The following is a 27,352-nucleotide window of genomic DNA, read 5'->3' as shown; positions in this document are numbered from 1 at the left end:
TAGGGTGGGATGGGGGGATGGTTTGGGTATTCTCTTTTCACTTTTATTTTTTATTCTTATTCTGATTCTTTCTGATGTAAGGAAAATGTTCAGAAATAGATTGTGGTGATGAACGCATAACTATATGATCATACTGTGAACAGTTGATTGTATACCATGGATGACTGTATGGTTTGTGAATATATATCAATAAAACTGAATTTAAAAAAAAAAAAAAAAAAAAAAAAAAAAGAAACATCCAGGACCAGATGGCTTTACTGGTGGATTCTACTAAACATTTACAGAAGAATTAACACCAGTCCTTCTAAAATGCTTCTGAAAAGTAGAAGAGGATGCACTACTTCCCAACTCATTTTATGAAGCCAGCACCACCCTGATACCAAAGCCAGATAGACATCACAAAGAAATGAAACTACAGACCAATATCCCTTAATGAATATAGATGCAAAAATCCTCAGCAAAATACTAGCAAATTGAATCCAGCAGCATATTAAAAGAATTATACATGAGGACCACATGGAACTTATCAACATCTGAAAATCAATTAATGTTCTACACCACATTAATAGAATGAATGAGAGAAAACACATGATCATCACAATTGATGCAGAAAAGCTTTCAACAACATTGAACACTTTCATGACAAAAATATTCAACACACCAGGAATAAAAGGGAACTTCCTCAACACGGTAAAGAGAGTTTATGAAAAAGCCATGGCTAACATCCTACTCAGTGGTGAAAAATTGAAACTGTTCGCCCTAAAATCAGGAACAAGACAAGGATACCTGCTTTAGCCACTTCCATTCAAATTTTACTGGAAATTCTAACCAGAGCAATATGGCCAAAAAAGAAATAAAAGTCACCTGAATAGAAAAGGGTATAGGAAGATTAGGATAACATGATCTTAAATACAGAAAATTCTGAAGAACTCACAAATAAAACTCTCAGCGTTAACTTCCTGGTGTCTCCTATAGTCCTCAAAGTGTTTTTCAAAATTCTGAAGTTGCTCATACTATTATGCATTTCTGATTTCTCTTGAAAAACTGAAAGATCTGGCAACACTGACCCACATCCCCGTTAACTGCAAAACCAGCAGAACTGCGAGGTTTTCTATTTCACTGATTTCTGATGTTATTTTGTATCATCTTTTTCCTTCTACTGCCTTTGGGATAATTCTACTTTTTCCTAACTTCTTAAGTTTGAAATTTGGTTCTTTCATATGCAGTCTTTTTGTTTCTCTAATATAAATTTCCCTCAAAGCACTGCTTTTACTGCATCCACGTTTTGATATTTGGAGCTTTTATCATTTGTTGTATCTTTAAAGTTCCATTATGTCTTCTTTGACTCATGTATTATTTAAAAGTTTTTTTTGTTTTTTTTTTTACTTTTCCAGAGGAGTTTTATTTTGAGGGTTATTAATTTCTAACCTAAAGGCATGATGGACAGAGAACAGTGCTTGCATGATAACTGTTATTTGAATTTTCTTGAGAGCTACACCTAAGTGATCAATTTTTATGTCACACATGTGCTAGAGAAGAACGAGGGACCTCCACGTCAGCCCCCGTTACGGAGAGAAACAGAGCCTACGGCCTCTTTCCAGCCCCAGCGCTGTGCTCAGTGCTCGGATGGGCAGCCAAGGAGGGGCTCCACCTCAGACCACCCCCAGCAGGGACTCCTGTCTCCCACTGGGCACTACTTTGCAGACCCCGAGGGTGCAGCTGGTGGACCAGCAGGGCAGCTCGGACAGATGCAGTGCGGTCAGCTGCCCCACAGGCCCCCGCAAGGGCAGGGCGGAAGGCAGGGCTCGGGAGGGTCTCTGAGGCCGGGGAGGGCTAGATGGAGCCCCCCTGGGCATGGAGGGAGAGAAACAGCCAATGCAGCACGTGTGAGCACCAGGCCAGCACACGAGGAAGGCAGGAGGCTTTCCGAACGCCAGGGGTGTGATGGTTTGACGCTGTATGTACCCCAGAAAAGATCTAGTTCCTTTCACCCATCCCTGTGGGTGTAGACCGATTGTGGGTGGGACCTTATGATTAGGTAGTTTCAGTTGAGGCTGCCCCAGGTGGGTCTTATCCTCTTACTGGAGTCCTTTATAAGAGGATAAAAGATAGGAGACACCAAACAAAAGACCCGGAGAGAAGCTGGCAGAGAAAGGACACAGAAGCTAAGAGAGAGAAACTCTAGAGATGCTCAGAGAGGAGCCACTGAAGTCAGATGCTGGAAGCAATGAAACCCAGGAGAGAAGGACCAGCAGACGTCATCGCGTGCCCTCTTACGTGACACAGGAGCCCCGGACGCCAGCAGCCTGTCTTCAGAGAAGGTATCGTCCTACCGAGGCCTCGATTTGGACATTTGCACAGCCTCAGAGCTGTAAGTTGTGAGTTAACAAATCCCCGCCATAGAAGCCCACCCATTTCTGGTATGCTGCATTCTGTCCACTTTAGCAAAGTGAAACCAGGTGTAAAGCCAGACACAAAGGACACATATCGGGTGATCCCATTTATGTGAAATATCCAGAAAGATCCTTCTAGAACCACATGTTAGGAAAGGCCTTGGCTTGCACTGCAATGTTCTTAGACGCTTTCTCCACGATAACCCAAGTGGAAGCCAGCGGATCTCACAGATGAATGAGTCAACACAGTGTGGCCCATCCGGACAATGGAGTACCATTCAGCCACTAAAAGGAACGAATTTCTGACACATGCCATGGTGGGGGTGAATCGTGGAAACATCACGCTGAGTGAAACAGGCCAGACACGAAAGGACAAAACATCGTATCACCCCACTTGCATGAAATAACTAGAATATGCAAAGTCACAGACACGGAGAGCAGACCGGTGGTTGCCCAGGACTGGGAAGGAGAAGCAATAGGGAATGACTGCTTACCGGTGACAGGGCTTCTTTTTGGGGTGGTGGGAATATTCCGGAATTACACAGGGCTGTGGTTTCACCACTCCGGGAATATGCTGAAAACCACTGAATTGCAAAGTTCAAAATGATGGATTTTACATTATGTGATTTTATCTCAGTTTAGAAAGGAATGTTTCAAAGACCAGGGGGAGTAATCCCAATACTTACAGGAGCCAAGAGGAGACATGAGTGAGTGGGACCAGCTGGGGACAGGCAATTAGCTCATGAGAATATCCCCCTATTCTCTGAGGCCACCAGGTCATGTACACTCTCCTCTTTGCTCTCCTTCCAGCCTGGAGCTCTGACTCTTCTATCAACCGTGGAGAACACCACAGACACCGAGAAATACACGTGGGCTGCAAGGAAAACAGCAGGCACGGTGGCAATGGCCACTGAGCCCCAGAATCCGGCTGTAAAGTCAATATGGACTGGGGGAGTGGTATGCACCTCATGTACCCCCGACCCCACCCCAGGGAGCAGCCCCTTGGCACCCACAGGGGACCCCGCAGGAAAGCAATGCAGTTCCAGCCCGCTGGGACCCTGATTATTTACAGAAAGATGGAAATTCATCTTAAGTCCTCTTAAATAACGGATCCATCTGTTGAACTGGTGTTTGGACACTGTATCCCGGCGAGCTGCAGGCAGACAGGGCTTTCTCTGCTCGCCAGCAGGACTTTATCACTCGTAACGTACCAGGGCCTGTGCTGAGCTCTTTACAGGTTTGATGGGGTCTCACTCCAGCTCAAGGGCCCCCCATCAGGGTGGCCCTACCTAAGGAGGATCCTAGAAGGTCCTGTCCACTCACGAGGCCACCCCTCGCTGATGATTCACCTTCAAGGGCACCTGTTTACAAATGGGTTCCCACCGGGGGTGAGGTTTAAAATGAAGAACATGTTTTTTTTTTGGGGGGGGGGGTGAGTCAACCCACTTCACTAGGTGAGTGAAAAGCATCTGCTCTGTTGATGAGTGTGAGAGAGAGAGAGGGAGAGATTGTGCATGCATAACTGCCCACTGGAGGAAATCTGTGTCCAGGGCTCTGTAACCCCAAAGCCGACCCGAGTAGACGGGGCCGTACTGGGTGGGGTGGGCAAAGGTGAAGCAGCAGGGAGTGCGGGGCCGTGTTCACCCCCAGGAGAGGCTCAGTGCCTGCAGGAACCCGGGCCCAGGGCTGTCAAACCTTCCAGTTTTCCTAAGAAACCAAACACTGAACTTTTAACGTCAAGTCTCCTGAGTTTACGGTTTGCTCGAAGTGTTTTGCAAATACTGTGTGAGTCAAATCAAACATGTCTGGGGTTTGTCGGGGGTGGGACCTGGCTTCATTCCCACATCTCTGAGTTTACAAATGAGGAAACTGAGGCCAAGCCAGGGGCAGTGACCCAGCAGGCCGGGGCCGGGCCGAGCCCTCCCTGGGCAGGGTCACCGCAAGGCCCCGCGCACTCGGCACCCAGGAGGCCCCAGCGCCGTCACCCAAGGCCAGAACTGTGAGTTCCTCAGTGGCCCCCGGGCGTCCCTGCCAAGACCCCACGCCCTGGGCCGGGCTCCGCTCTGTCTCATGGTCAATGGCCAAGGATGTGGAGCAGCTCCCGGGGTACCGCTCCCAACGCAGGACCGCGGTCATCCTGTCCTCCCACCGGCAGGGAGGGAGTCCCAGAAGTGACCACAGTGGGACCCGTCCCCCACCCACAGCCCCGTGCTGGCCCCGCTCGCTCCAGTCCTGCCCCTGAAGCTCCACGGGCCTGAGCCCCCCCAGCCTCCCCGAGCTCCGCTAATGCCCTGCAGATGAGCCTCCTCTCGGGCCTCCAAGAAAAACACGGCGACCGCAGATTTCTCCTCCCAGAAACAGAACCACTGCAGAGGTCTCGCACAGTGTCCCCGAAATGAAAATAAAAATTGCCTCTGAAGTGTGTTTCGGCTCAGAGGCCAAGCTGGCTGGCACTGCCTCCCCCAGGAAGCCCTCCAGACTGCCCCCATCCCCTCCGCTGCCACTGCTCAGGGGCTGCCCGGCCCGGACCCGGTTTCTGAAAAACTTTTGAATGAGTTGCCAACCTTCTGAAAATTAAGAGGTTTGACCTAAAATCGAGGTTTCCAGCTTTTCTGGAAAACGCTGGAGGTTCGGGGGGAGCTGGTCTGTGTCTGGGGTGAGGCTGGGCCCCTCCACGCCCTGCCCGCTCTCTGCTCCCCCACGGGCGGTGGCATCCGAGCCCCACACAGAAACTGCAGTTTGCCCTGCCCAGGCCCCAGAGAGGCGGCCGGGACGCATCAGGGGCCTGTGTCACCTCCGGGCCGGCTCTGTCCTGCCTGAGCGTAGGCGCCGCGGCTCAGGTGACCCGGCCGTTCGCCCCGTGGGACGTCACCTGGTGGGACTGGCCTCATCACTCGCTCCCCTGGAGCACCTGGCCCCACCCCCCACCAAGTGCCCTTGGCCCTCTCAGTGCCCAGCGTCCCCCGCCCTGGGTTCCGGCCCCAGCGCTGAGACCACAGGGCAGGGGAGGTGATCGCTGAGACACTCTCCCCTGGGCGTGACGGCCAGGACGGCTGCAGGATCTGCAGGGCCCGGAGCACGACGAAAGCCCAGAGTCCACCTTCCAACGTCGCAAAGCACCCAAGGGTGCTAAAAGAAAGCACGAGGCCTTTCAAGTCTCCCACCCTTGAGGGGACTTCAGTCCCACGCAAGGAGGGTCTCTACAGCCCATGGGACAAACAGAGGCTCAGTGACCACATGTCGGGTGTGTGGCCCCAGAACGGCCCAGCTCCCCCAACCCAAGAGCCTGCAGCCAGCAGCGGACGGGGGAGCCGGCGGCCGAGCAGCCGGGCCTCGCACAGGCCTCAGACGCCCACAGCACACACTAGGCAGCCGGGCTCGCTCACCCTCGTCTCCAGGGATGTCAGAGCACCGATGGCGGGTCCAATGCTCCACCCGCTGCCTGCAAGACCTTCTCCCCACACGGATGCACTAAGGGGGCCCAAGACATTGCTCACTCACCCTCCCTGGGCCTCGGGTTCTGCATCCACAGCCCGTCCTGAGCCCCTGGGGTGACCGGAGCCCGAGCCCGTCCTCCGGGTGGGTGTGAGACGCCGCCGTGCGGGAGGCCACGTAGGAGGACACGGGCACTTTGCGGCTCTAGGCCTCTCTGCCGCCTCCTTCCCTCTTACGGCCCGTCAGTGCTGGGGACGGCCGTGGCCCTGGGCCTCCCTTCCCCCACCTGCTTCTCGGGGTCGCTGGGGGGTTACAGGACACACCGAAGCAGGGTGTCTGGTCCCCAATCCGTGCACGTGGCCTTGAACCCCTGCCCCGTCCCTGTGGGTGCGGGAGACAAGCCACCCACAGCCTCAGCGATGGAAAAGCAGGTTTTGTGCAACTCAAATGAAACTGGAACGGGACGGAAACCACGGCCTGGGGAAATGGTTTGTATCAAGCGTGACAGCACGTCGACACCCGAACGAGATCAAGGGCTCGTCCTGCTCGATGAGAACCCAGGAGAGAGACAAGCAAAGAGCTTAAACGGGGAGAGGAAAAAACCAAGGGCTCCTTGCCAGCAACCAGAGCAGCACAGATCAAAGCCGAAGGCAGCCCCGCTTTCCACCTGCTGGATCGGCAAAGACAGCCCCCGGGAGAGCCCCCCACGCCGGCAGGATTTGGAGACACCAGTAGCTGCGGGGGAACCGGTCTGTCCCTGCCCCGACGGTGGGCAGCCTGCCGCGAGTTAATGGTGCACTCAGATTATCAATAAACTCAGTCCTCTGTCCAGTCACCCGCGAGTTCTCCCGGATGGCTGCTCCTGCCAGGGCGCCAGGGCGGGGGGACGGTCACCGGGGAGCCCTGTCCCCTGCCCTGCGCGTCTCACAGCCGACGCTCCACATCTTCTGTCCTGGGAAAGCCCCCCTCTGCCTCCGAGCCGGGGCGCACAGAACCGGGAGGAGAACCCCTCGGGAGTCCCACTTCCAGCACCCACACGTGGCCCGGGACGAGCGCTCGGAGCTGCCGTGATTCCCTTCCGCAGCTCCCACACCTGAGGCTTTCCGCTCCGCCCCCTCTGACGCGAGGCCACCGTCCTCCGTCACCAGGGCCACCCCGTGGGCGTGCCCCCCCACTCCGGCCACCCAGAGCCCCCCGAAGGCTTCCACTGCACAGAGAGCAGAACGCCAGCATGCGCCGCAGCCTCCGGACTCGGGGAGACCCAGCCCCATCAACCTGCTACCCTGCCGGCCCCGGGCCGGGGACCTCTCTCCGCCCCTCGAGCGCACAGAGAGCCCTCCTGCCTCACGGCCTTCGCACATGCTGTTCCCTCTGCCGGCACGCTCTTCCCAGGCCTGGGCCTCCCGTCACTCTCCTCACAGGGCGTTTCCCGCAGGCCCTGCCTGCAGGGCTCCCTCCCTCACCACCCTCTCCCAGCCACCCTCTGCCCAGCAAACATCTACTTTCTGCAAACATCCGCTCACTGTGGCTCCCCCACGGCGCCCCAGACGAGCAGGGCCTTCCACGGGCTCCTGTGCTGCTGTGAAGCGTGTCTGAGCCCAGCCCCTGACACGTGGGGGGAAGGAAGGAGGGAAAGAAAGAAGGAAGGAGGGAGGGAGGGAGGGAAAAGGGAAAGGAGGAAGAGAGGAAGGAGGGAAGGAAGAGATGGAGGGAGGGGATGTCAAACATGTGGCAAGGGGCTAGCTGCCCTCCGTTTCCCACCTAAGAAGTACAGTTGATATTATTTTTATCCCCCCCATGATTTGGGGGAGCATCATGCATCCCTGAGCCCTCCAAGGCACCTGGTTCCCAGTCCCTTTCCAGCCCGGATCAGCCCATCCATGTCCCGCCACCAGGCCCAGCTCCAGGCCACCTTCTCCAGCACATCGTGGGCCAGGGGCGCTTGCCGTGTGCCGTTCCACCCTGAGCTCGAACCCAGGCTGTGCCCTGGTGCCCGGTGCACCCCGTCACCCAACCGGGCGCCCCCGAGAGCCTCCCCAGCTGCCATCACTGGATTCTCCTGGTCACCTCCAGACACCTGCCCTGAGGTTTCGCCCACACTCCAAGACCCAGCCTCGGCCAAAAGAGTCTCTCTATAACCTCCACCCCAAGTTCCGTATCTGGGTGTGTCTGTGTGTGCAAGAGAGAGGGAGAGAGAGCTGGAAGGAGAGAAAGTTAAAGGCTGAGAACTAGAAGGCAAGAAAGAGCCAGAGGCTGATATTTCTACCTGACGGCATGACCTCTTCCCAGTGAGGTTTCTTTAGGGCCAGGTGCCCAGAGCTGCCTGGTATTGCATTCAAAGAGAAGTGGGTCATGGAAAACCAGAAATTCTTATAGAAAATAGTTCATGGTTTAAGGGCTGGCTGAGGCGCTGGCCAACCTGTGGAGAATTCAGAGAACAAATGGGGCCTGAGGTCCGAGGCCTCCAGCGGGCACGATTTGGCTGAGTTTGGTCCCTGGGTCATTTTGAGCCTGGCCTGTCTTCTCCGCCTCTGGAGAGGGGTCTTCTGTCCCCTTGGATGTCTCTCAAATGGTCTCCACAGCCCACCACCCCCTCCGTCCCAGGCCCCTTCCCCATATCCAAAGCATAAATGCCACGGACACCCATGGGTGCTCCCCAATCTCCCAGAAATTGGCACTGGCTTTTGGGGGGCCTGTAAAGAGCAGGCGTGTCAAACCCTCCACGGATCAGATAGTCCCTGTGCACAAGCAGAACCCGTCCTCCCCAGGCATGTCATTTGGACGTGAGGCAACACAAACCCAAGAGCAGGCCCGCTCAGCCGGCAGCCACAGCCGCCCTTCCCACCTCCGACCCCGGGAAGCTCCTTTCCCAGCGCCGGCCCCCACCTGGCCTTCCCGGCTTTCCTGGCCTCCTCGGCCTCCCCGGCCCGGGGCCACGTCACTGCCCCGGCCTCTCCGACAGCTCTCCATGGGCACAGCCGGAAGCACTTGCCAAGGGAGCACTGAGCTCAAAAACATGCTTCATGGAGCCGGAGGTCAGCTGCGTCGGGTTTCCCAGTTCCCTTTTTCTCCTCTATGTCTGTGGGCCCCTGAACAGCCGGCACGGGCCCAGCCGTGGAAGGAGGAGGACAGGACTGCAGGGTTCCTGGGAATCTGGCAACCCGGGGGCCCACACATTCAGCTGCAGCTTGGTGAGCCGGCAACTCTGGCCTGGGAGGACAGTGGGCTGAGTCTGGGTGCGGGAGCCCCTGGGAGAGCCACGCGTGGGAGACGGACCCCAGGGCTCCAGCCAGCAGCTGGAGGAAACGCCGGGGGGTCGGGTGAGGCAGAGAGAGGCCCCAGTGCTCTGACTCGGCCCAGGGCTGTGGCTCAGGCTGCAAGGAGGCCGAGGACTCCCCTCTGCCCTCTCCCGGGCCCACACCTGCGGACACGAGTCCTGCACGGCTTTGACATATAGACGTCGTGGTGGGCTCGTAGGGCCCACGCCCCAGGGCATCCATGTCTTCATCCCCGGAACCTGGAAATGTTCCTTCACATGCATGGCCAAAGGGACTGTGCAAGCGTGATCAAGTCAGGGATCTTGAGAAGGGAAGATCATCCCAGATTACCCACGTGGGTCCTAAATGTTGTCACAAGGGCCTTTAAAAGAGGAAGTAGAGGGAGACACGGCACAGACGAGGAGCAGCCGAGGGGACCACGGGGCAGAGAAGACAGTGGTGCCGCCACAGGCCAAGGACACCGGCTGCCAATGAAGACAGAAGAGGTACGAAGCGGATCCCTGCCCGGGAGCTTCCGGAAGGAACCAACCCTGCTGACTCGTGCACACCTGCGGGGCACTGATTATGTGCTTCGACTTGGCGGGCCTGGGCTGGGGGACCTGATCAGCCCCTGGGGAGGGTGGTGGGCACGGGCGACAGCGCCCTCCGCAGCCCCCCGGGCCTGGGAAAGTGAGGCCGGAGGCAGGCCCCATTTCCTCACCCCAAAGTACAATCGTTGGGGAGGGCTTGCCGGAGAAAAACCCCACCCCCGTGCCTTACCCGTACCCTCCACCCTCTTCGTTACCGGAGCAACTCTCGCCCCTTTTCAATCAACCTCCGCGCCCTCTCAGAACCAATCCAAGCCTTTAACCTCTACAGCTACCCCGCCCTCTATACCGCCCGATATAAGCTTGTACTCTCCCCTAATAAACTCTCTTGGCTTCTTCACCCTAAAAGAACCGTGTCCCGCCTGTTCCTTTCTCGCCGCCCTCCATACTTTGCACGCCTCCGCCGGGGACCGGGCCCAGTCCCCCGCCTCGCCCTCGCCTCCGGGAAAGAGCCCCCGCCGCCGGTACCCTCCGAACAATCCTGAGAGCCTAGGATTTAGCAACCGGCCGCCACTCCCCCCCACTAGACAAGTCTAAGACGACCGCACACACCAGCCCCCCGTGGCTCCTTTTGGCCTCTAACTTCCCTTCTAACTGAAAGAGAATCGGTGTGTTGTTTGAATCCACCAAGCCTGCGGCTGTTTGTTACGGCGGCCACCAGGAGCTGATACAGACTGCCGCAGGGGAGGGGGCCGCTCGATTCGTCTTCAGCAGCTGGTCCCTCCTCCCCACCCCGCACCGAAGCTCTAGCCAACTACCTGCTACTACACGGGGTCTTGTGCACGTCCCCAACCTGTGGTCTTTCTTGACCAAAGCTCTGCTCTCTCTCCCACATGCCGTCGCTCCCTCCAAACACCCCTCCGGCCTCCCTGCCTCCCGTTTCCTCCTCGTGTGCAATCCACACCCTAACCCTTCCTGAAACCCCCCCATGGCTGCCACTGCCTGCAGGATGCCACCCGAGCCCTGGCAGCTGCAGAGCTCCCAGTGTGGGTTCCAGCCCCTGCCTGGGAGCCTGGCTGCCTGGAAAACCCCAAGCCGGCTCAGGGCAAAGGGACGCGATGGGAACAGAGCAGGGGGTGGGGACAGAGGCCCCCACCCTGGTGAGAAAGGGCTAGGGGCAGCCAGCTGGAGACCCCATAGGCTGCGTGTGCCCTGTCCCCACTCTCCTGGCGCAGCGGCACCGGGCAGCTCCCGAGGGCCGGTGTGGCTCCCGCCCCTCAGGGAGGACACCGCATCTGACAGCAGAGGGCCAAAGCTTGGCACGGCCGCTTCCGAGGAGGGGCAGCTAAGATCACTGGCACCAGCTCTCCCCCGGGCCGGGATTCTCCCGGGGGCCACGCGGAGAGCTCCGGAGTCACCTGCCTTGCTCGGGAGCTGACCAGAGCCCAGAGGACAGGCCCCTCCTTTGTCCCCAGGGCCGTGGGGAGCCCCGGGAGCAGTTGAGGACACCTCCACACCGCATCTCATAAAGCACAGGGGCCAACAGGAACCTGTGTTTTCTTTGGCCCATGTGAAGCTTTTCCAGAAATTTGAAGCCACGCTCTGAAATCAGGAGGGATCGCATAAAAAAACGATGGTCTGGTTCCCCGGACGAGAAGAGGACACGGCTGCCCTCTCCCCACGTTTCCGCCAGGCCGTGGCCGGGGGCACATGGAGGGGTCGGCCCTTGTGGGGGGCGTTTGAGGCCAGGGTTCAGCCTGCCCCGTGTCCCCGGCGAGGCCTGCGCACGGCTGACTTCCTCTGAGCAGACAAGTCGTCCCTGAGGGCCTGCCGACATCAAAAGTGGGGAAATGAAAGCCAGGCCCGAGGAAGGCTGTAATTAGGGGTCCCGGCTGGGCCGGCTGTCCTCACTGATGCTCTCCGCGGGGCCCCCGCAGGACCCTGAGTTCGCAGTCCTCGTGCTGGGACAGCAGGCCCTTCTGCAAGTGGCCCGGTGTGGGCACGGGGCGGGGGGCGGGAGTGCTGCTTCTCCAAGTAGCAGCCCCCAAAGATACCAGGTCCTCAGCCCGGGAACCTGCAAACACTGCCTCAGATGACAAAAAAGTGCTTTGCAGAAGCGATGAAGTGAAGGGCCCTGCGATGGGGAGATGATCGTGGTTTATCCGGAAGGTCCCGTCTGCTCTCCCAAGCATCCTCCTAAGAGGGAGATCAGGGAGCTCCGGCACACACGGAGGAGGAGGCCGAGGCACGACGGAGCGGGGACGGCAGGGACGGACAAACACGCCACAGCAGCTCTCCTGGAGCTTCCAGAAGGATCCAGCCTTGACATCGGCCCAGTGGAACTGGTTTTGGACTTCACCTCCCACCTCTTAGGCCAGAGCCACCGAGGGATCGGGGATCCCAGGAGAAGCCCCCGCAGAAGGGGACCCCTGGCTTAAAGCAATAATAAATCAATTAAAAGCCCGAGCAGCTCCCACAATGCCATCTCAAATGCGTCCTCCCACCACAGGCCCTGGGAGGCCGTGCCCCGAAGCTCGAGGGCCCCTCTGGGATAGAGCGAGGAGCCAGTGTGCCCCGCTGCCGGACGCAGCTCTGACACGTCTCCTGGCTGTCGCTCTAGGTCCTGTCAGGGCCTGGGATGGTGGGAAGCTGGGCCACCCAAGGTGACCCCGGGCCACAGCCCTGCCCGGCACAAAATGCACCCAGCTCCCCTCCAGCCAGGGAGCCGGCCTCGGCCCTGGGCTATGCAGGAAGAGACGGGCACAGCCAGGGAGGCTCGTGTTCTCTGTGGGCTCAAGTTGTCCAAGCAGGGTCAAACAGACACCGGCCAGAAGACGAGGACAGGAGACTTGACCCACCCCAGGCCCTGGAGCTGTGGCCTGGGACCCAGAGCCCAGGGTCTACACAGCCCGCAGGCCGGGCCTTGCAGCTGGAGACCCAGGGCTCACAGAACTAGGCCTTGACCCGGGGGGGGCCTGGAGCTCAGCAGGTGTCAGGCTCACCCCTCCCCACAGCCGATCGCCAACCCCCGTGCACCCCATCTTCCAGCCCAGCCTCACCCCTGAGCTCTGCAGCTGGCCTCACGGGGCATCTTCTAAGTCAGTGCTTATTCTGCATTTCAAATTCCTTTTCTGGATCCAACAAAGGTGGGCGGATGGGGGCTGGGGAGCAGGGAGTGGCGATTGGACGGAAGTTGCCGGAACACCAGCAGAAGCCCAGAAAATGAGGCAAAGCCTGCCAGTCCATGGAAGACAGGATGCGTGTTCAGAAAGAAAGGCACCACGTGGAATTCGGGATCCGACTTACAGGCTCCCCTCCCCCATTCCAGGACCACCCGGAATCTTCTGGAAGAGTCCAGCCCAGAAGAAGCACCAAACCCACCTTCCTGCTTCTAATTCTGCTCGATTGAGAAGAAAGCAGAGGCCAGAAGCCCAAACTTCTGCAAACAAGAAGCAAGGCCGGGAGCCCTGACGCCAAGGCCAGGCCACCTCCCTGCCCGGCGTTTCGCTCCCACCCCACAGGGTTACCCCACGTTTCTCCCTCTGCAGAAAAGCCTGGGTGCCAGGGGACGGCGGGGCAGCCGGCTGGGGGGGACTCGGCGAAACGGACCGGAGCTGCCGCCAGCGGCCGGGCCCCTCCACCCGTCCCGTCGTCAGGGGGGAGTCAGTGAGCAGCACCTGAGATTCCCGAGGGACACTCCTCTGCCAGGGTGTCCCACAGCGTTTCGGAAATTAGAAAGGTGCCCTGGCCGGGCTGCACCCAATTCCTCTATCGAGCTGGGAGGCTGGAGAAAGCTGAAATAACGAGCGAGGGCTTCCTCGGGGTGACTGGAAGGGCTGCGGCACATCGCCGTGACGGGGGGTCCGGACGCCACCTCCCAGGCCCGCTGGGACCCCAGTGGGACCCAACACTGACCTTCCCAGTCCCGGGACGGGAAAGCCGGAGCGCGCTGGGGATGGGGAGGCAGGGGCTGGTGCATCGCCTGCCGGAGGGCTTCGCGAGGTGACAGCCGGAGAGCCGGTCACCAGGCGGCCCCAGGGGCTCCCCGTGTGCGTGTGGGCCCGGAGCGCACTTCCATTCTCGTGGAAAGAGACAAGCCCGCATGCTTCGGGGTGGAGAGTGTCCCGGGGGCCGGGGGTCCCCCCGGGGTTTTGTGCCACACGCCCCTCCCCCACCTGGCCTCTGGTCTGTCTCCATCAGCACCCAAGACCCCAAAAACCAGCGCTCCCCATGCAGCCCACCCGCCTGCAGCCTCACCTGTGTCCAGGGCCTGGGGCGCCCCCGGAGGAGGGGGCCCGGGGGTGGGCGGCCGGCGGAACAGCACGTGCACGCGGCCCCCCACGTCCTCCTGCGCCGCGGGCCCCTTCTCCAGGGGCTCGATGAAGAACTCTTCCTCCTCCACGCGGATCAGACCGGCCTGCGGAGGGAAAGAGGAGCGTTTCAGATCCCAGCGCACGGACGGGAGGGACGCAGAGAGCTGTGAGCCTGGTGCAGCGGGGGAGTGTCCCAGAGGGTCCCCACAGCGGCCTCCCACCTGCCAAGGAGGACCATGAGGACCCTGCCCACAAACCACCTGGGTGCACAGCTGGAGCCCCAGCCCGGCTGGAGGGCACTGAGAGGTGGCCCTGGAGACCCCCATCTGCCCAGAGCCCCCACTTCCGGCCACAGAGGCTGGGTCACCACCATGCACGGGGCCTGGCCCAGGGCTGGAGGCAGTTACGCGTCGGGCAGCTCCCTCCTGATTCTGTGCCTCAGCTTTCCTCACCCAGGACCTGAGAGTGATGTACCCATTGCACAGGCTGGAGTGTCTCTGTGGGTCTGACATTGGCAGAGCCAGGGCTGCACCCCTGCCCTGCACCCAAGGAGCCCACCAGCTGCCCACAGGCCTGGAAGGAGTGGGAGCAAGGTTCCAGCCCTAGGAGCCCCCAGAAGGGAGAGTAAAGTCTTCCTCAGGAGGGGCCTGGGTCCTACGGGCTGTGTAGGAGTTCACCAGCGGGAAGGGCATCCCCGGGGCAGGGAACAGCCTACGGGAAGTCACAGAGGCGTGAGTGCCTCCTAAGCAACCTGCAAACATCGCAACTGTCAGCCACGAAGACGCCTCCTCAGGCACCATCGGCTGGGGCCGTGCCGAGCCCCATGTGGAGAAGTGATTCTGCCCGTTCTCCTGGCCCCACTGTCCCTCCTTCTAGAGCTGTACTCGGGGCCTTGGCACGGCCCCAGGGGGACACCCAGATGTGCCGACTTTGGGCTAAGCTGCACCCCCTACCCCACAGGGACCCAAAGTCTAAGACCTCGGCCAAAACTGGCCGCCCGAGACTAAACCTGCGCCCAGATATTGGCCCAGACAGCAATTTTCAAGTTCAGGATTTCATGCTTTAAAAACAGACTTGCACCTTTCCTTGGAAAACACTGGGATCTGACTGGGAGGCTGCCCAGCGCCTGGCTGCAGTGGGCCACTGTGGGGTTGGCCTGGCACCGCGTTATCTATAGCTCCCCACATCCGTGTCGATCACCTGCCCAGACTCTGGAGGCCACCGCGGCCTCCCCATGGGAGCTCCTCCCTGGCGCCCGTTTCCTTCTGGACTCAGGCGTCCGAGGCTCTCAGGACAGACCCGTCACTCCAGGGCCCCCTACAAGCCCCCACGCTCCCCACAACGCCCGGCCCGGGCCCCACCCCACCCAGCCCAAATGCCCCACAACAGCCCTAGTCCTCATTTTTCTTCTTTTACACTTAAAACACTTAAGCCAACAATGTCCGGGCGCCCCCGCCCCGGCGGTGCCTGACCTGCAGACCGATCCCCCTTCGACCACACACTGACACCCACTCACTGTGCTCCTCTTTTTTCAAAGCTTGAGTTTGCTGCTGGGGTTTAAGAGTCACGAGATTTCACGTAAATGACCAGATTTCCAGAGTCTCTCATAAAACAGAAGAGCTGGCATTTCCTGTTTTCCCAGCCCACACTGCAGCCCAGCAGGCCTGGGCGAGCCGCCCTGGTGGGGACACTGCCCTCGGCGGCCTCACCCGCCCGCCCCCGCCCCAGCAGCCCCCCGCCCACCCCGTCTGTGTTTCCCGACGAGCCCCCCGGGTGCAGCCCTGGCAGCACCCGTCCAGCTGTGCAGAGGGCTCCCAGGGCCACGTCGTCCACCCTCACTGGGGAGGGAGACAGGGAGGTGGGGGCTTCGGACCGCTGCTCGCCTTCTCCCTGGGCCCCTTCCCGACACCGGCCGGAGTCTGAGGACAGATCCAGTGGGAATTCCCGCAGGCCACTGGGCAGCTGCAGAGAGGGGCCGAGAAGGCAGCTCCCACGGGAATGTTTTGGGGGAGAGGGCAGGTCAGGCTGGCTGAGGAATGGGCTCCCCCAAAAGATATCCAGGCCCGAGTCCTGGAACTTGAGACCGAGGCTTTCTATGGCAAAGCCTTGGCAGGTGTGACGAGGTTACGGCTTTCGAGATGGGGAGATGCACACGGAGGAGGAGGAGATCCGGAGACACAGCAGAGAGAGATTTGAAGATGCCCTGAAGATGCGAGTGCAGTGGCCACAAGCCAAAGAATGTCAGAGCCACAGAAGCTTCTAGAGATGAGGAATGGAGCCTCCACTGGAGCCTCCCGAGGGAGCAGGACCCCGCCGACACCTTGGCCTTAGCCCAGTGACGCTGATTTCAGGTTTCCAGCCTGCAGAGTAGACATTTCTGTCGTCTTCAGCCCCCTAGTTGGGGCCACGGGTGACAGGGTCCCAGCGGGGGGGGGGGGGTGAGTGGCCGTTCCCGGAGGGTGCGGAGGATGAGGGCAGAAGGGGGCAGGCTGGCGGGGGCAGGTCGGGATCGTGGTGTTTTGACTTCTGGGGCAGAAGTCCGGGAGGGAGGCGGCGGGACCCGAGGCCAGGGGTGGATGAGGTCACCGGGGCTACGGGAATTGAGAGGAGGGGGCCCAACGGGCACCCCACAGGCCCCCCACTTCTGACTCATCCCCAGACCCCCAGGGCCTGGCAGGGAGTCAGTGAATGCCTGGGGATGAGTGAGCGAACGATTCCGTCCAGCTGGGACACGTCCTCCGAGAGGCACGACAGGGAGCGGAGGCAACCGGGGCCGCCCCTCCCCGGCACGGGGGAGCTCACAGCCCCCAGAGCTGTGTCGGCCGCGTGGCCGCTGCGCTGCGCGTCTGTGGTCTGGGTGGGAGACAGAGTCTCAGGCTCCCTCGGAGTCAGCAAGCGCGGCGAGTGTCCGCTCGGTCAGGCCGGGCTCCCCGGGGCCTCCAGTTATTCCCCTGGAAGCACCCAGAGCCCCTTGGGAATCCAACCACGGGACCAAGCCTGCTAGCTCTCCAAATGGGGAAACCGAGGCCCAGAGGAAGCCAGAAAGGCCTGTGCAGGGACGAGGAGTCAGACCCCAGCCCTGTGGGGGGAGGCACTTGCCTGTGTCCCCCGGGGCCTGACTGGGCCAACTGGGGAACCCCGGCCAACAGCAGCCCCTTCTCTGCAGGGGTCCTCGGACCCCAGGCCGGGAGCTGCCCCCACAGGCCCAGTGCCCTGGAGAGTCCCTTGAGAGACAGAGTGACATGAGGCCAGAACCTGACCTGGAGAGTGGCCCGCCCTGGCCCGAGAGACCCAGGGACAGTTTGGGGTCTCCCCGTGTATCGAGGTCAGGCTGTCCTCTCGAGGCCGCTGGGCTGACCCTGGGCCTTGCCAAGGTCGGGGAGCCAAAGGCCACACCGGAGCAGGGGCTGCCTGGGGGGCCCTCCCAAGGCACCCTCTGGAAATGGGCACTGAAGTACACACGACGCAGAAGCACAAGGCTGTTTACTCACATTTCCAAGCGGCTCCTCACACAACCAGGGGCGTCTAGCTGATGGCACCCTCAGAGGAGGTGATGGAGCCCTCAGGGGAGGTGATGGAGCCCTCAGGGGAGGCGATGGCACCTCAGGGGAGGTGATGAAACCCTCAGGGGAGGTGATGGAGCCCTCAGGGGAGGTGATGGAACCTCAGGGGAGGCGATGACACCCTCAGGGGAGGCGATGGAGCCCTCAGGGGAGGTGATGTAACCTCAGGGGAGGCGATGGAGCCCTCAGGGGAGGCGATGGTGCCCTCAGGGGAGGCGATGGAACCTCAGGGGAGGAAGGTCTGCCGGCTTGAAGTTGTCATGGACCCCAGGAAAGGCCATGGTCTTTTAATCCAGTCTTGGGGGTGGGACCTTCTGATTGAGTATTTCCATGGAGATGTGACCCTGCCCATCCAGGGTGGGCCTTAATTAGATCACTGCAGTCCTTAAGGGAGCTCAGAGAAGCTGAGGGAGACATTTGGAGAGAAGCTAAGATATGTGATCCAGAGTTTGCCCCGGGGAGAAGCTAAGAGCCAACACGGGCCCCAGATGCTTGGAGACACTTGGAGATGCAGCAGAAGGACGTTTGGAGATGCTAGGCTAAGAGATGAAGCCCAGAGTCTGCCCCAGAGAAGCTAAGAGAGGACCCCCAGATGCTTAGAAACGCCCCAGGAGAACCAAGGAAAGAGCTGAGAGAAGCTAAGAGAGATAGAAGCCCAGAGACATTTTGGAGAAAGTCATTTTAAATCAGAATCCGGGAGCAAAGGACCAGCAGACACCAGCCCCGTGCCTTCCCAGCTGACAGGTGTTCCAGATGCCATCGGCCTTTCTTCAGAGAAGGTACCCAATTGCTGATGTGTTGCCTTGGACAGTTTATGGCCTTAAGACTGTAACTGTGTAACCAAATAAACCCCCTTTGTAAAATCAGACCCACTTCTGGTATTTTGCATAATGGCAGCTTTAGCAAACCTGAACAGGAAGTGTTAGACCCCTCACCAGCATCGATCCATGTCTGCTGGTTATTGCGGCCTGCACACGTGTGCTCTGCATTTGCAAGTGTGGGGCCAAATGGCTGACCACCCCAAGGCCAATGGCTGACTGCCCCGAGACCAGTGGCCGACTGCCCCAAGACGACAAGAAAAGTGGGTCCAAAGCCAGAAGGGTTCCAGCTAAGATAGGGGAGATGGCAGCAGGGATCTGCCTCTAGACTTGAGCTCATTCCAAAACACACACCACACCACACACGTTATATATACCACACCACATGCCACACACACACTTAGTACACATACACACTCACACCACATAAACCCCCCACAAGTATTTGCCCCAAGAACCCCCTGCAAGGCTGGCCCCTGGAAGACCCCCATTCCTGGACCTATTTTAAAGGAGAGCTGCATCCCTCCTCCTCCTCCTTGGGGAAGGAACCCCTGGGGTTCTGCTGGACAGCAGGCCATGGGCACCCAGCTCCGGGCCTCGTTTCCAGCCTCCCCTCGGCTCCCGGGACCAAGCCCGGACTAAAGGGGGCACAGCAGATCCGGTGCTGGCGCTTTCCGGAGCCCTGGATGGGTGCTCCTCCCCACAGCTGCCTGGGACGTGGGAAGACTGGGGAGCCTCAGGGGGCGGGCCTGAGAAGGTCCGATCTGGTCTACACCACCCCGTCCTGACCGCGTCTGAGAGCAGGGTTAGCATCTTGGCTTCTCCACTGTCCATGGTGGGGAGTGACCACCGGGGCCTGGACAGAGCAGCCTTGGGCCAGGCCCCCCCTCCCCAGCCCTCAGGTTCCCCGACTGCAGAGCCAGCTGTTGCGCCAAGCCCCTTTCCCGGCATGGGAGGACATCCTGTGGGGTCAGCGCCGCGGACTCTCCCTCCCCAACCCAACTCCCCAAGCGCCTCCGCCATCCGTGCCAGGGCTGCTGCTGCACCTCCATGCCCGCCCCATGCCCCCTCCTCGGGCGTCTCCACCCTCCACCCTCCCGGCCTAAGGGGCCCTGGGTCCCAGCCCCCACCGCCATGCGGGCACCAAACCAGGGCTGCCAAATACAGTGTCGCCAGATGCCGGCATATTTCACAGCCTGCGTGATTTTCACCAGACCCCATTTTATTAAACTCTAGCTTGACATGGTTGCACTAAAACTCTGAGCCCGCATTTTGACCCTTCTTTGTCCCAAAGAAGAGACAAGTAAGGTTTAGAGGGGCATTAAAGAACTATTAGCACCGAGACTCTCCTTAACTTGATCAGAAAATTTAAAATACTCCCTCTCTCTTTGAGATATAATTCAAATATCATAGAACCCACCCATTTCAGGTGTACAATTCCATGGTTTCTAGGATAATCACAAAAGTTGTGCCACCAGCGCCACAATAATTTTGGAACATGTTCATCACTCCAGAAAGAAACCCCAAACTCTAGTTATTGCCCCCCATTTCCCCCTAACTCCTCCCACCCCCCAAGCCCCAGGCAACCACTAACTTATTTTCTGTCCCTATAGATTTGCCCCCCTCTGGACATTTAATACAGATGGAATCATACTCCATGTGGTCCTTTGTGACTAATTTCACTTCACATAATATTTTCAAGGTCATCCATGTTACGGCATAGACCAGTATTTCATTCCTTTGTATTGCTGATTAATATTCCATGGTATGGATATGCCACATTTTATTTATCCATTCATCAGCTGATGAGTTTGGGTGGTTTCTACTTTTTTGGTCATTATGAATAACACTGCTATAATAATGGTCATAGTGATATTATGAATAATATTTGCCTTAGGGATTTTGTGTGGACATAGTTTGCATTTCTCTTGGGTATACAGGCAGTGAACTTGCTGGGTCATAAGATAATTCTGCTTAATCTTTTGAGGAACTTCCAGACTGTTTTCCAAAGGAGCTTCCCCATTTTACATTCCCACCAGCAATTTACAAGGATTTCACTTTCTCCACATCCTCGTCTGCTCGTATTATTATCCGTCTTATTGATAACTGCCATACTCGTGGATGTGAAGACTATCTCAGTGTTGTTCTCACTTGTATTTCCCTGATGGCTAATAACGTGGCTCATCCTTTCCTGTGCTTACTGGCTATCTGTGTGTCTTCTTTGGAGAAATATCTATTCAGATCCTTTGCCCACTTTTTAATTGGGTTGTCTTTATATGATTGAATTATAGGAGTTCTTCAGATATTCTGGATACAAGTCCCCGATCAGAGATATAACTTATAAAAATTTTCTCCCATTCTGTGGGCTGTCTTTTCACTTTCACAAGGGTGTTCATTGGAGCACAAAAGTTTTTCATTTTGTTGAAGTCCCATTTATCTATTCTTCTTTTTGTTGCTGGTGCTTTTTATGATACATTTAAGAAGGTTTTATTTAACCCAAGGGCATGGAGATGTGCATCTATACTTTCTGCTAAGTTATAGTTTTAGCTCTTATAGTTAGGGTTTTGATTCATTTTGAGTTAATTCCTGTATGTGGTGTGAGGTAAGGATCCCCCTTCGTTCTTTTGCATACGGACGTCCAGTTGTCCCAGCACCATTGGCTGAAAAAAAACATTCTTTCCCCATTGAATTGTCTTGCCAAAGTTGTCAAAATTTATTTGACATGGTAACATGACATTGTAAATGTAACTCATGTCACTGAATTGTATACTTAAAAATGGTTAAATGGCAAATTTTATGCCAAGTGAATAAACATCAATCGCCCATAAATGTGAGGGTTTATTTCTGGACTCCCAATTGTGTTCCACTGCTCTATACCAGGTCTGTGCTTATGCCAGGACCACAAAATCTTGACGACTGTAGCTTTGTAGTAAGTTCGGAAAGCAAATGTGAGTCCTCTAACTTCGTCTTTCTTTTCAAGATTGTTTTGGCTATTCGGGGTCCCTTAAGTTTCCACATGCATTTTAGGATCAGCTTGTCACTTTCTGCCAAGAAGACAGCCAGGATGTAACAGGATTTGATCCTTTCCAATGCCAAGTTTGGTACCACCTTAGTTCACCTTAGGAAACTCTGGCCTGCAGAGAGCAGTACGTTAGAGATCAAGGACCGAGGTGGGGCCCTAACCCAGTGGACTGCCCGGCTGAGCGGCCCTGACCGCACGAGAGCCTCCGGAAGTGGCAGGTGTTGCCGAGGAACTGGGCCTCCTCCGCGGCTCGGGTGTCTTCGCAGCTCCACCTTGCCCCACGCTCCATCGTTTCCTCATCTGCTGTCGTCTTGCAGCCCAGGCGCGACTTCAAACTCGAGTCCACACAAACGGGGAAATCACCGGTCTAGAGAACCAGAATTGAGCCCTGCCTCCATCTATCAAGATGATGATGGTTACAAAACGGAATTCACTTACCGTGTATCCCAGAAAGGAAAGCTACATCATGTAAAAAATGATTCATCATTAAACTTTAATAAGTCGGGGCAAAAACTGTCAAACAAGCCCACGGAAACCAAAGAAAGGGTAGAGGAGGGAGGAAAGAAGATGTTTCATTGCATTCATTTCCTAATCTTCCACACAAGGACAAGTAGTTTCCGACATAGATAAATATAAGTTTAAGAATAGTATTTAAAGGTATAAAAGCAAAAACCAGTAAAACCAACATCTACCTTCTAAATTACTAGAGATGGAGGGGGAGAGACTATATTGTAAATTTGGAAAATTAGAACAACAGCCCAAAAGCATAAAAACAAAAAACATAAATAAGATGACAGAACTAAGAACAAATATATCTGTTATAAAAATAAATACAAACGGTCAGTTTTTTTTTAAAATCGTATATATCTCTGCATCTAACAGCAGCGTAACCTAACAATTATGAGTAAAGACTCCGGAGTCACTCAGCTTCTGTTTAAATGCTGCTACGCCCCAGTGACCTGCGGTGACGCTCTCTGGGTTCAGGGTTGTCAGTGTAACCTGGAGATAATCATAGCATTTACAAGGTTGACGTGAGTGTGAAACGAGTTACCGGATGAAGAGCACTCCGCAGTGCCTGATAAATTAGCCTTGTACTGTCACTGTCACTACAATTATCATGAAACAAGAATTGTCTAGAAACGTGTTTTTTAAAAGAGTTAATAGCATCAAGGTTTGAGGTGAGATTTGCTTTCATATTAGTCTTTTCTGTATTTTTGGAAATTTTTACAAAGTCCACATATCGGAATGGACAATTTGAAGAGAGGAGCATGGAGCAGGGAGTTGGGGAGAGGAAGATAAAGGAATAAAAATGGGATAAACGAGATGTCGACAAGAGTGTTTCGTGGGGTCACGACAGGCCGGCCGGTCAGCCTTCCCGCTGGACCCTCCAGTGCTGGGGGTGACTCCTGGGGAGCTGGCGAATGGCCTGTGGAAACCAGGACTGTCCTGAGCTTGCAGCCGGCACCCCTTCCCAACAGCCCTGACGGTGCTTGCACCAGGAAGGGCCTCCAGGACACGGGCCCAACATCGGGCCCTGTGCATCTGTTCTAGTTTGCTAATGCTGCCGTAAGGCAAAACACCAGAGATGGATCGGCTTTCATAAAGGGTGTTTACTTGGTTACAGAGTTACAGTCTTAAGGCATAAAGTGTCCAAGGTAACACATCAGCAATTGGGTACCTTCACTGGAGGATGGCCAATGGTGTCCGGAAAACCTCTGTTAGCTGGGAAGGCACGTGGCTGGCATCTGCTCCAAAGTTCTGGTTTCAAAATGGCTTTCTCCCGGGACGTTCCTCTCTAGGCTGCAGTTCCTCAAAAATGTCACTCTTAGTTGCACTTGGGGTATTTGTCCCCTCTCATCTTCTCCAGATCAAGAGTCTGCTTTCAGTGTCCGTCTTCAAACTGTCTCTCATCTGCAGCTCCTGTGCTTTCTTCAAAGTGTCCCTCTTGGCTGTAGCAAGCTCACTCCTTCTGTCTGAGCTTATATAGTGCTCCAGAAAACTAATCAAGGCCCTCGCTGAATGGGCGGGGCCACACCTCCATGGAAATTATCTTATCAGAGTTATCACCCACAGATGGGTGGGGCGCATCTCCATGGAAACATCAAATAATTACAATATAATCAACACTAATAACATCTGCCCCCACAAGATTACATCAAAGATAACAGTGTTTGGGGGACACAATACATTCAAACCAGCACAGTGTCCACCACAGGAACCGACAGCGTCCCTGCAGATGCCCCGACAGACACTGCCCAGCACTTGCTGAGCACAGAGACAGCATCGGGGAGGGTCCCCAGCCACAAATTAACAATCACCTGAATAAGAGGGTGCTCGCCACCAAAAACAAGAGAGAAAAGAAAAATGACTCTTGCTGCAAAGAACACTTGGCTAAATATCAAAAAGTGGAATTTTTCTTTCCAGCCTCCCGCTTCTCACCAGCTGGACCACGGCAGACCGTGGCCTTGGGACGGGAGGTGGGGGAGAGCTCACGGGACGGGGTCCGAGGTCCTTGTTCGAGGTCCTGAAGACAGACCCCCCCCGGGAATGGCGTCCGCTCTCGGGCAGTGCGGCCCCCGCAGCACATGAGCAGCTGGGATCCAACCCCCACTGCGGCCTCCCCGCCCAGCCTCCCTGCCTCCCCAGAGACCCTGCACACAGCGCACCTCCTTCCCTCCCCCAACGCTGGTCCTGGGGGCCAGTGTGTCCGAGCCCCCACTCCCAGTCTGGTCCAGACAGGATACACATGGCTGGGTGAGGGGACCGGGGTGGCGGGAGCCCTTTTCCAGGAGCAGTGACGTGAGGTGTATTATTTGGGGTGCTGAGAACAATTCTAAGGAGGCTAAATTCCTCTCCGTCCCCAAGCAACATCGCACTACCATCCACAAGCTGCCACACAGCCCCGAGACCTGCTGACACTGCCACCCCACCTACCCCTGATCACACCCCAGAAATGCACCCTGGTGAGCAGATACAGCCTGCAAAGTCCCACTCCCAGAGCTAAGGGCCTGGGAACCCCAAGACCACCGTCCACACTTCACCGAGCGATGCCAAGTGACCAGCTCCCTCAGCGTCTGCCAGCTTGGACACTCCAAGAGGACACTGCTACGGGATGTGCAACCCCATCCGTGCACAGAATCGGAGCTGTCTGGACAGGCAACGGGGTGGGGGGCTGCCCGATGATATGCCCCTCCGAGGCAGAGGCAAGGCACAGAAGCCCCAGAGGAGAAGGCCCTGCCCCTCCACCGTGTAACAGGGGGTCTACACTCCTCTCCTGAATCCTCAGTTTCCCCAGAAGTGGAATGAAGCATGGAGACGGCGATGGTGAGCCTTGGTAAGTGTGTCCCCTCCGTGCCCACATGTATCGGATGCCCGGGTCTGGAAGCTTTCTCAGGCAAAGCACCTGGTTTCGTTTCTTTGGTTTTTTATTTTTATTTATTTATTCACTTGGGGAGGGTTGTTTGTTTTTTGCTATGGGCTGCTGGCTTCCCCATACCCCCTGGAACACAAGCTCCTCTCTGGGCACCTCGGGCCTCACACGCGGAGAGCTGGTGCCCTGCCCGGGGCTGGTTGCCCTCATGCCCAGCTTCTCTGGCTGCTCGGAGCTCTGGGGCTGCCAGGGTGTCCGGGGCAGGCTGACCGCCGACCGTCCGCTGCCCGCCTGCCCAGCTGCTCACTGCTGGGCGGGCAGCACTGCCAGGGCCCTCGGCTATCTGCCGCCCCAAATAAAAATCAGGCCACGCCATCTGACGAAGGCTCTTCTCTGGTTTATTTATGGGAAGAGGTTCTCGGGGCCAAGGTTGAGCGGCTCCGTCTCACCTGCCGAGCACTGACCCAGGCCGAGATCCCTGCCGGGTGGCCTTGGCTCTGAGGCCTGGCTGGGAGCAGGGTGGAGCCCTCTGGGGGGGTGGGAGGCCCTGACCCCTTAGCCACTCTCCCCGAGGGCTAGGACCTGGAGCAGGAGGGACGGGGTCTGGACAGCAGGGCCGGCGGGGGGCAAAGGCAGGCTCAGGCGGGCCCCCTTCCCTGGGCCACCGCCACAGCTGAGTTGGGACATTCGGAGCCTCCCCTGGAAGCCGGGGCAGGGGGTGTTGGCAATTCCAAGCCAGGGACGGCCCACACACGGCCAGGCTCTCCTCCAGAGCAGACGGTGGCCACGGGCAACTCTCACTGCTACTAGGCCGCCTACCTCCTTCGGGGTCAGCTCGCCCAAATCCCCTTCCTCGGGAGGGCTTTCCTCGGTGCCCCACGTAAACTGAGCACGAAGACAGCCACGGGACAGAAGGTGCGCTCCATGCCCACATCTCGGACAACTTGAGCAAAAAATTTTTTAAACGGTCATAATGGATTACAACCCATAGAATAAAATAAATATCCACAAGTCCATCCAGGTATAAAGAAATAATTGAATAACAAATACACAGGGGAACTCGAATTACTAATGTAGAAGAAATGAAGGAAAAGGAAAGCCACTATGAGGCCAACACCACTGCCATGGCGGAGCAGACATGCGTACCGGAGGGACACTAAAATTAGCGGGTGGAAGTATGTCAAAAAACAGCAAGTTTGCATGATCTCGGTGTATCTCCCCACGTGATATTTATTAACTACAAAGGGGAGAAAAGTAACTTTGACAGGGGTGAGCCCTAGCAGACAGCACCTTACCCAAAAGGTCCAGGTTGTCATCTTCAGGAGGAAGACGATCTGACATCCCACAGCCCCCGAGACGACGCTCAGAGAAAGGGGTGCCGCTTCCGGGGTATTTCTTGCCAAAATCCAATCCAACTTGAAGAAACCTCAGACAAACCCAAACGGAAGCACATTCTCAAAAGAATTTCTCAGTCCCCTTCAGAAGCATCAAGGCCACAGAAGGCCACCGAGGGGCTGTCACGGTTTGGAGGAGACGGGAGAGACCCAGCCGTGAAACGCAGAGCGGGATCAGTCAAAATCAGTTAATAGTATTGTACCAATGCCTGAGCAACCCGACTTTATCAGCCCAGCCTTGGAAAGCTGAAAGGGTCCAGGATGAAGACGTCGGCAGGGCCAGGCTCTCCCTGGGGTTGGCAGCGCTTTGGTGATGTGTCCTCTGTCACGTGACCATCTCTTTTCCTCCTCTCTGGCTTCCTCTGGTTTTTGGTCTCTGCTGACAACATCATCCTCGCCTCGTCACCACCGGACCGATGACGCACCCACGTGGCTCGTGTTGGACGCCTCTGCAGGACAGGGGGCACCGTGCACAGCAGCTGCCTCCCCCTGTCCGGGGAGCAGGCCCTGGAGGGGGTGAGTGTCCAGGAGACAGCAGCAGGTGCAAAGGCCCTGCGGTGGGCTGGCAGGGAGAGCCGTGTGGCCAAAGCAAGGCTCACCGGGCAGAGGGCTGGCTACAGGTGGGGCTGTGTCCCCCAGAAAGACGTGTTCAAGTCTGCTCCTACTCTCCTGTGTCCTCTGGGTAAAATCTGCATTAAAAACGGACGGTAACATACTTCAATAGAGCCACGGAAGCCAGGGCTTATGGTTGCCTAACAGACAAAGGTGCGTCACGAGATGGGCTATAACCAGCCTTAAACACTTGGCATTAGGGAACCGGGGAGCCAGGTTCCACAGTGGGAAACAGCATGGACTGTTTTTTCCTCACCCAGGCAGATACAAATATGAAACTAGCCGGGATCAGCACATTTGATCATAAAGCCCATGAAGAGATGCTAGCTGGACATACAGAAGAATCTTCACACATACACATGGAACAACAAATACGTCAAGTGCCTCTTCTTTACTCTTCCTAAGTAGCTCACTAGACCCCACGTGGGCCGACAAATTTTGTATCACATTTTTAAATCAAATTTTTACGGAGACAGGGTCCCTGAAAAAATCACTTGCCTGGAGTGCTGCCCACTTAAGGGGCAGCCATGCCTCTGGAAATATTCTAGAAGAACCATGAATAAGGAGCGCAGGGCAGGTGGGGGTGGGGTCCACTCACCCAAAGTGATGCTCCGTCTCTCGAGTGTG

General features: G+C 56.8%; 1 protein-coding gene across 1 annotated transcript in view; it reads right to left on the bottom strand.

Annotated features, from left to right (window-relative positions):
- The window catches only part of ADAMTS2 (ADAM metallopeptidase with thrombospondin type 1 motif 2), a 227,643-nt gene that overhangs the window by 122,531 nt on the left and 77,760 nt on the right, over positions 1–27,352 (bottom strand). Inside the window, 1 exon segment of the mRNA XM_037817818.1 lies at positions 13,891–14,050. Coding sequence (XP_037673746.1) covers positions 13,891–14,050 — 160 coding nt within the window.

Source organism: Choloepus didactylus, chromosome 24 (genome assembly GCF_015220235.1).
Source record: "Choloepus didactylus isolate mChoDid1 chromosome 24, mChoDid1.pri, whole genome shotgun sequence".
Classification (NCBI taxonomy): domain Eukaryota; kingdom Metazoa; phylum Chordata; class Mammalia; order Pilosa; family Megalonychidae; genus Choloepus; species Choloepus didactylus.
This window is presented reverse-complemented; position numbering and strand designations above follow the sequence as displayed.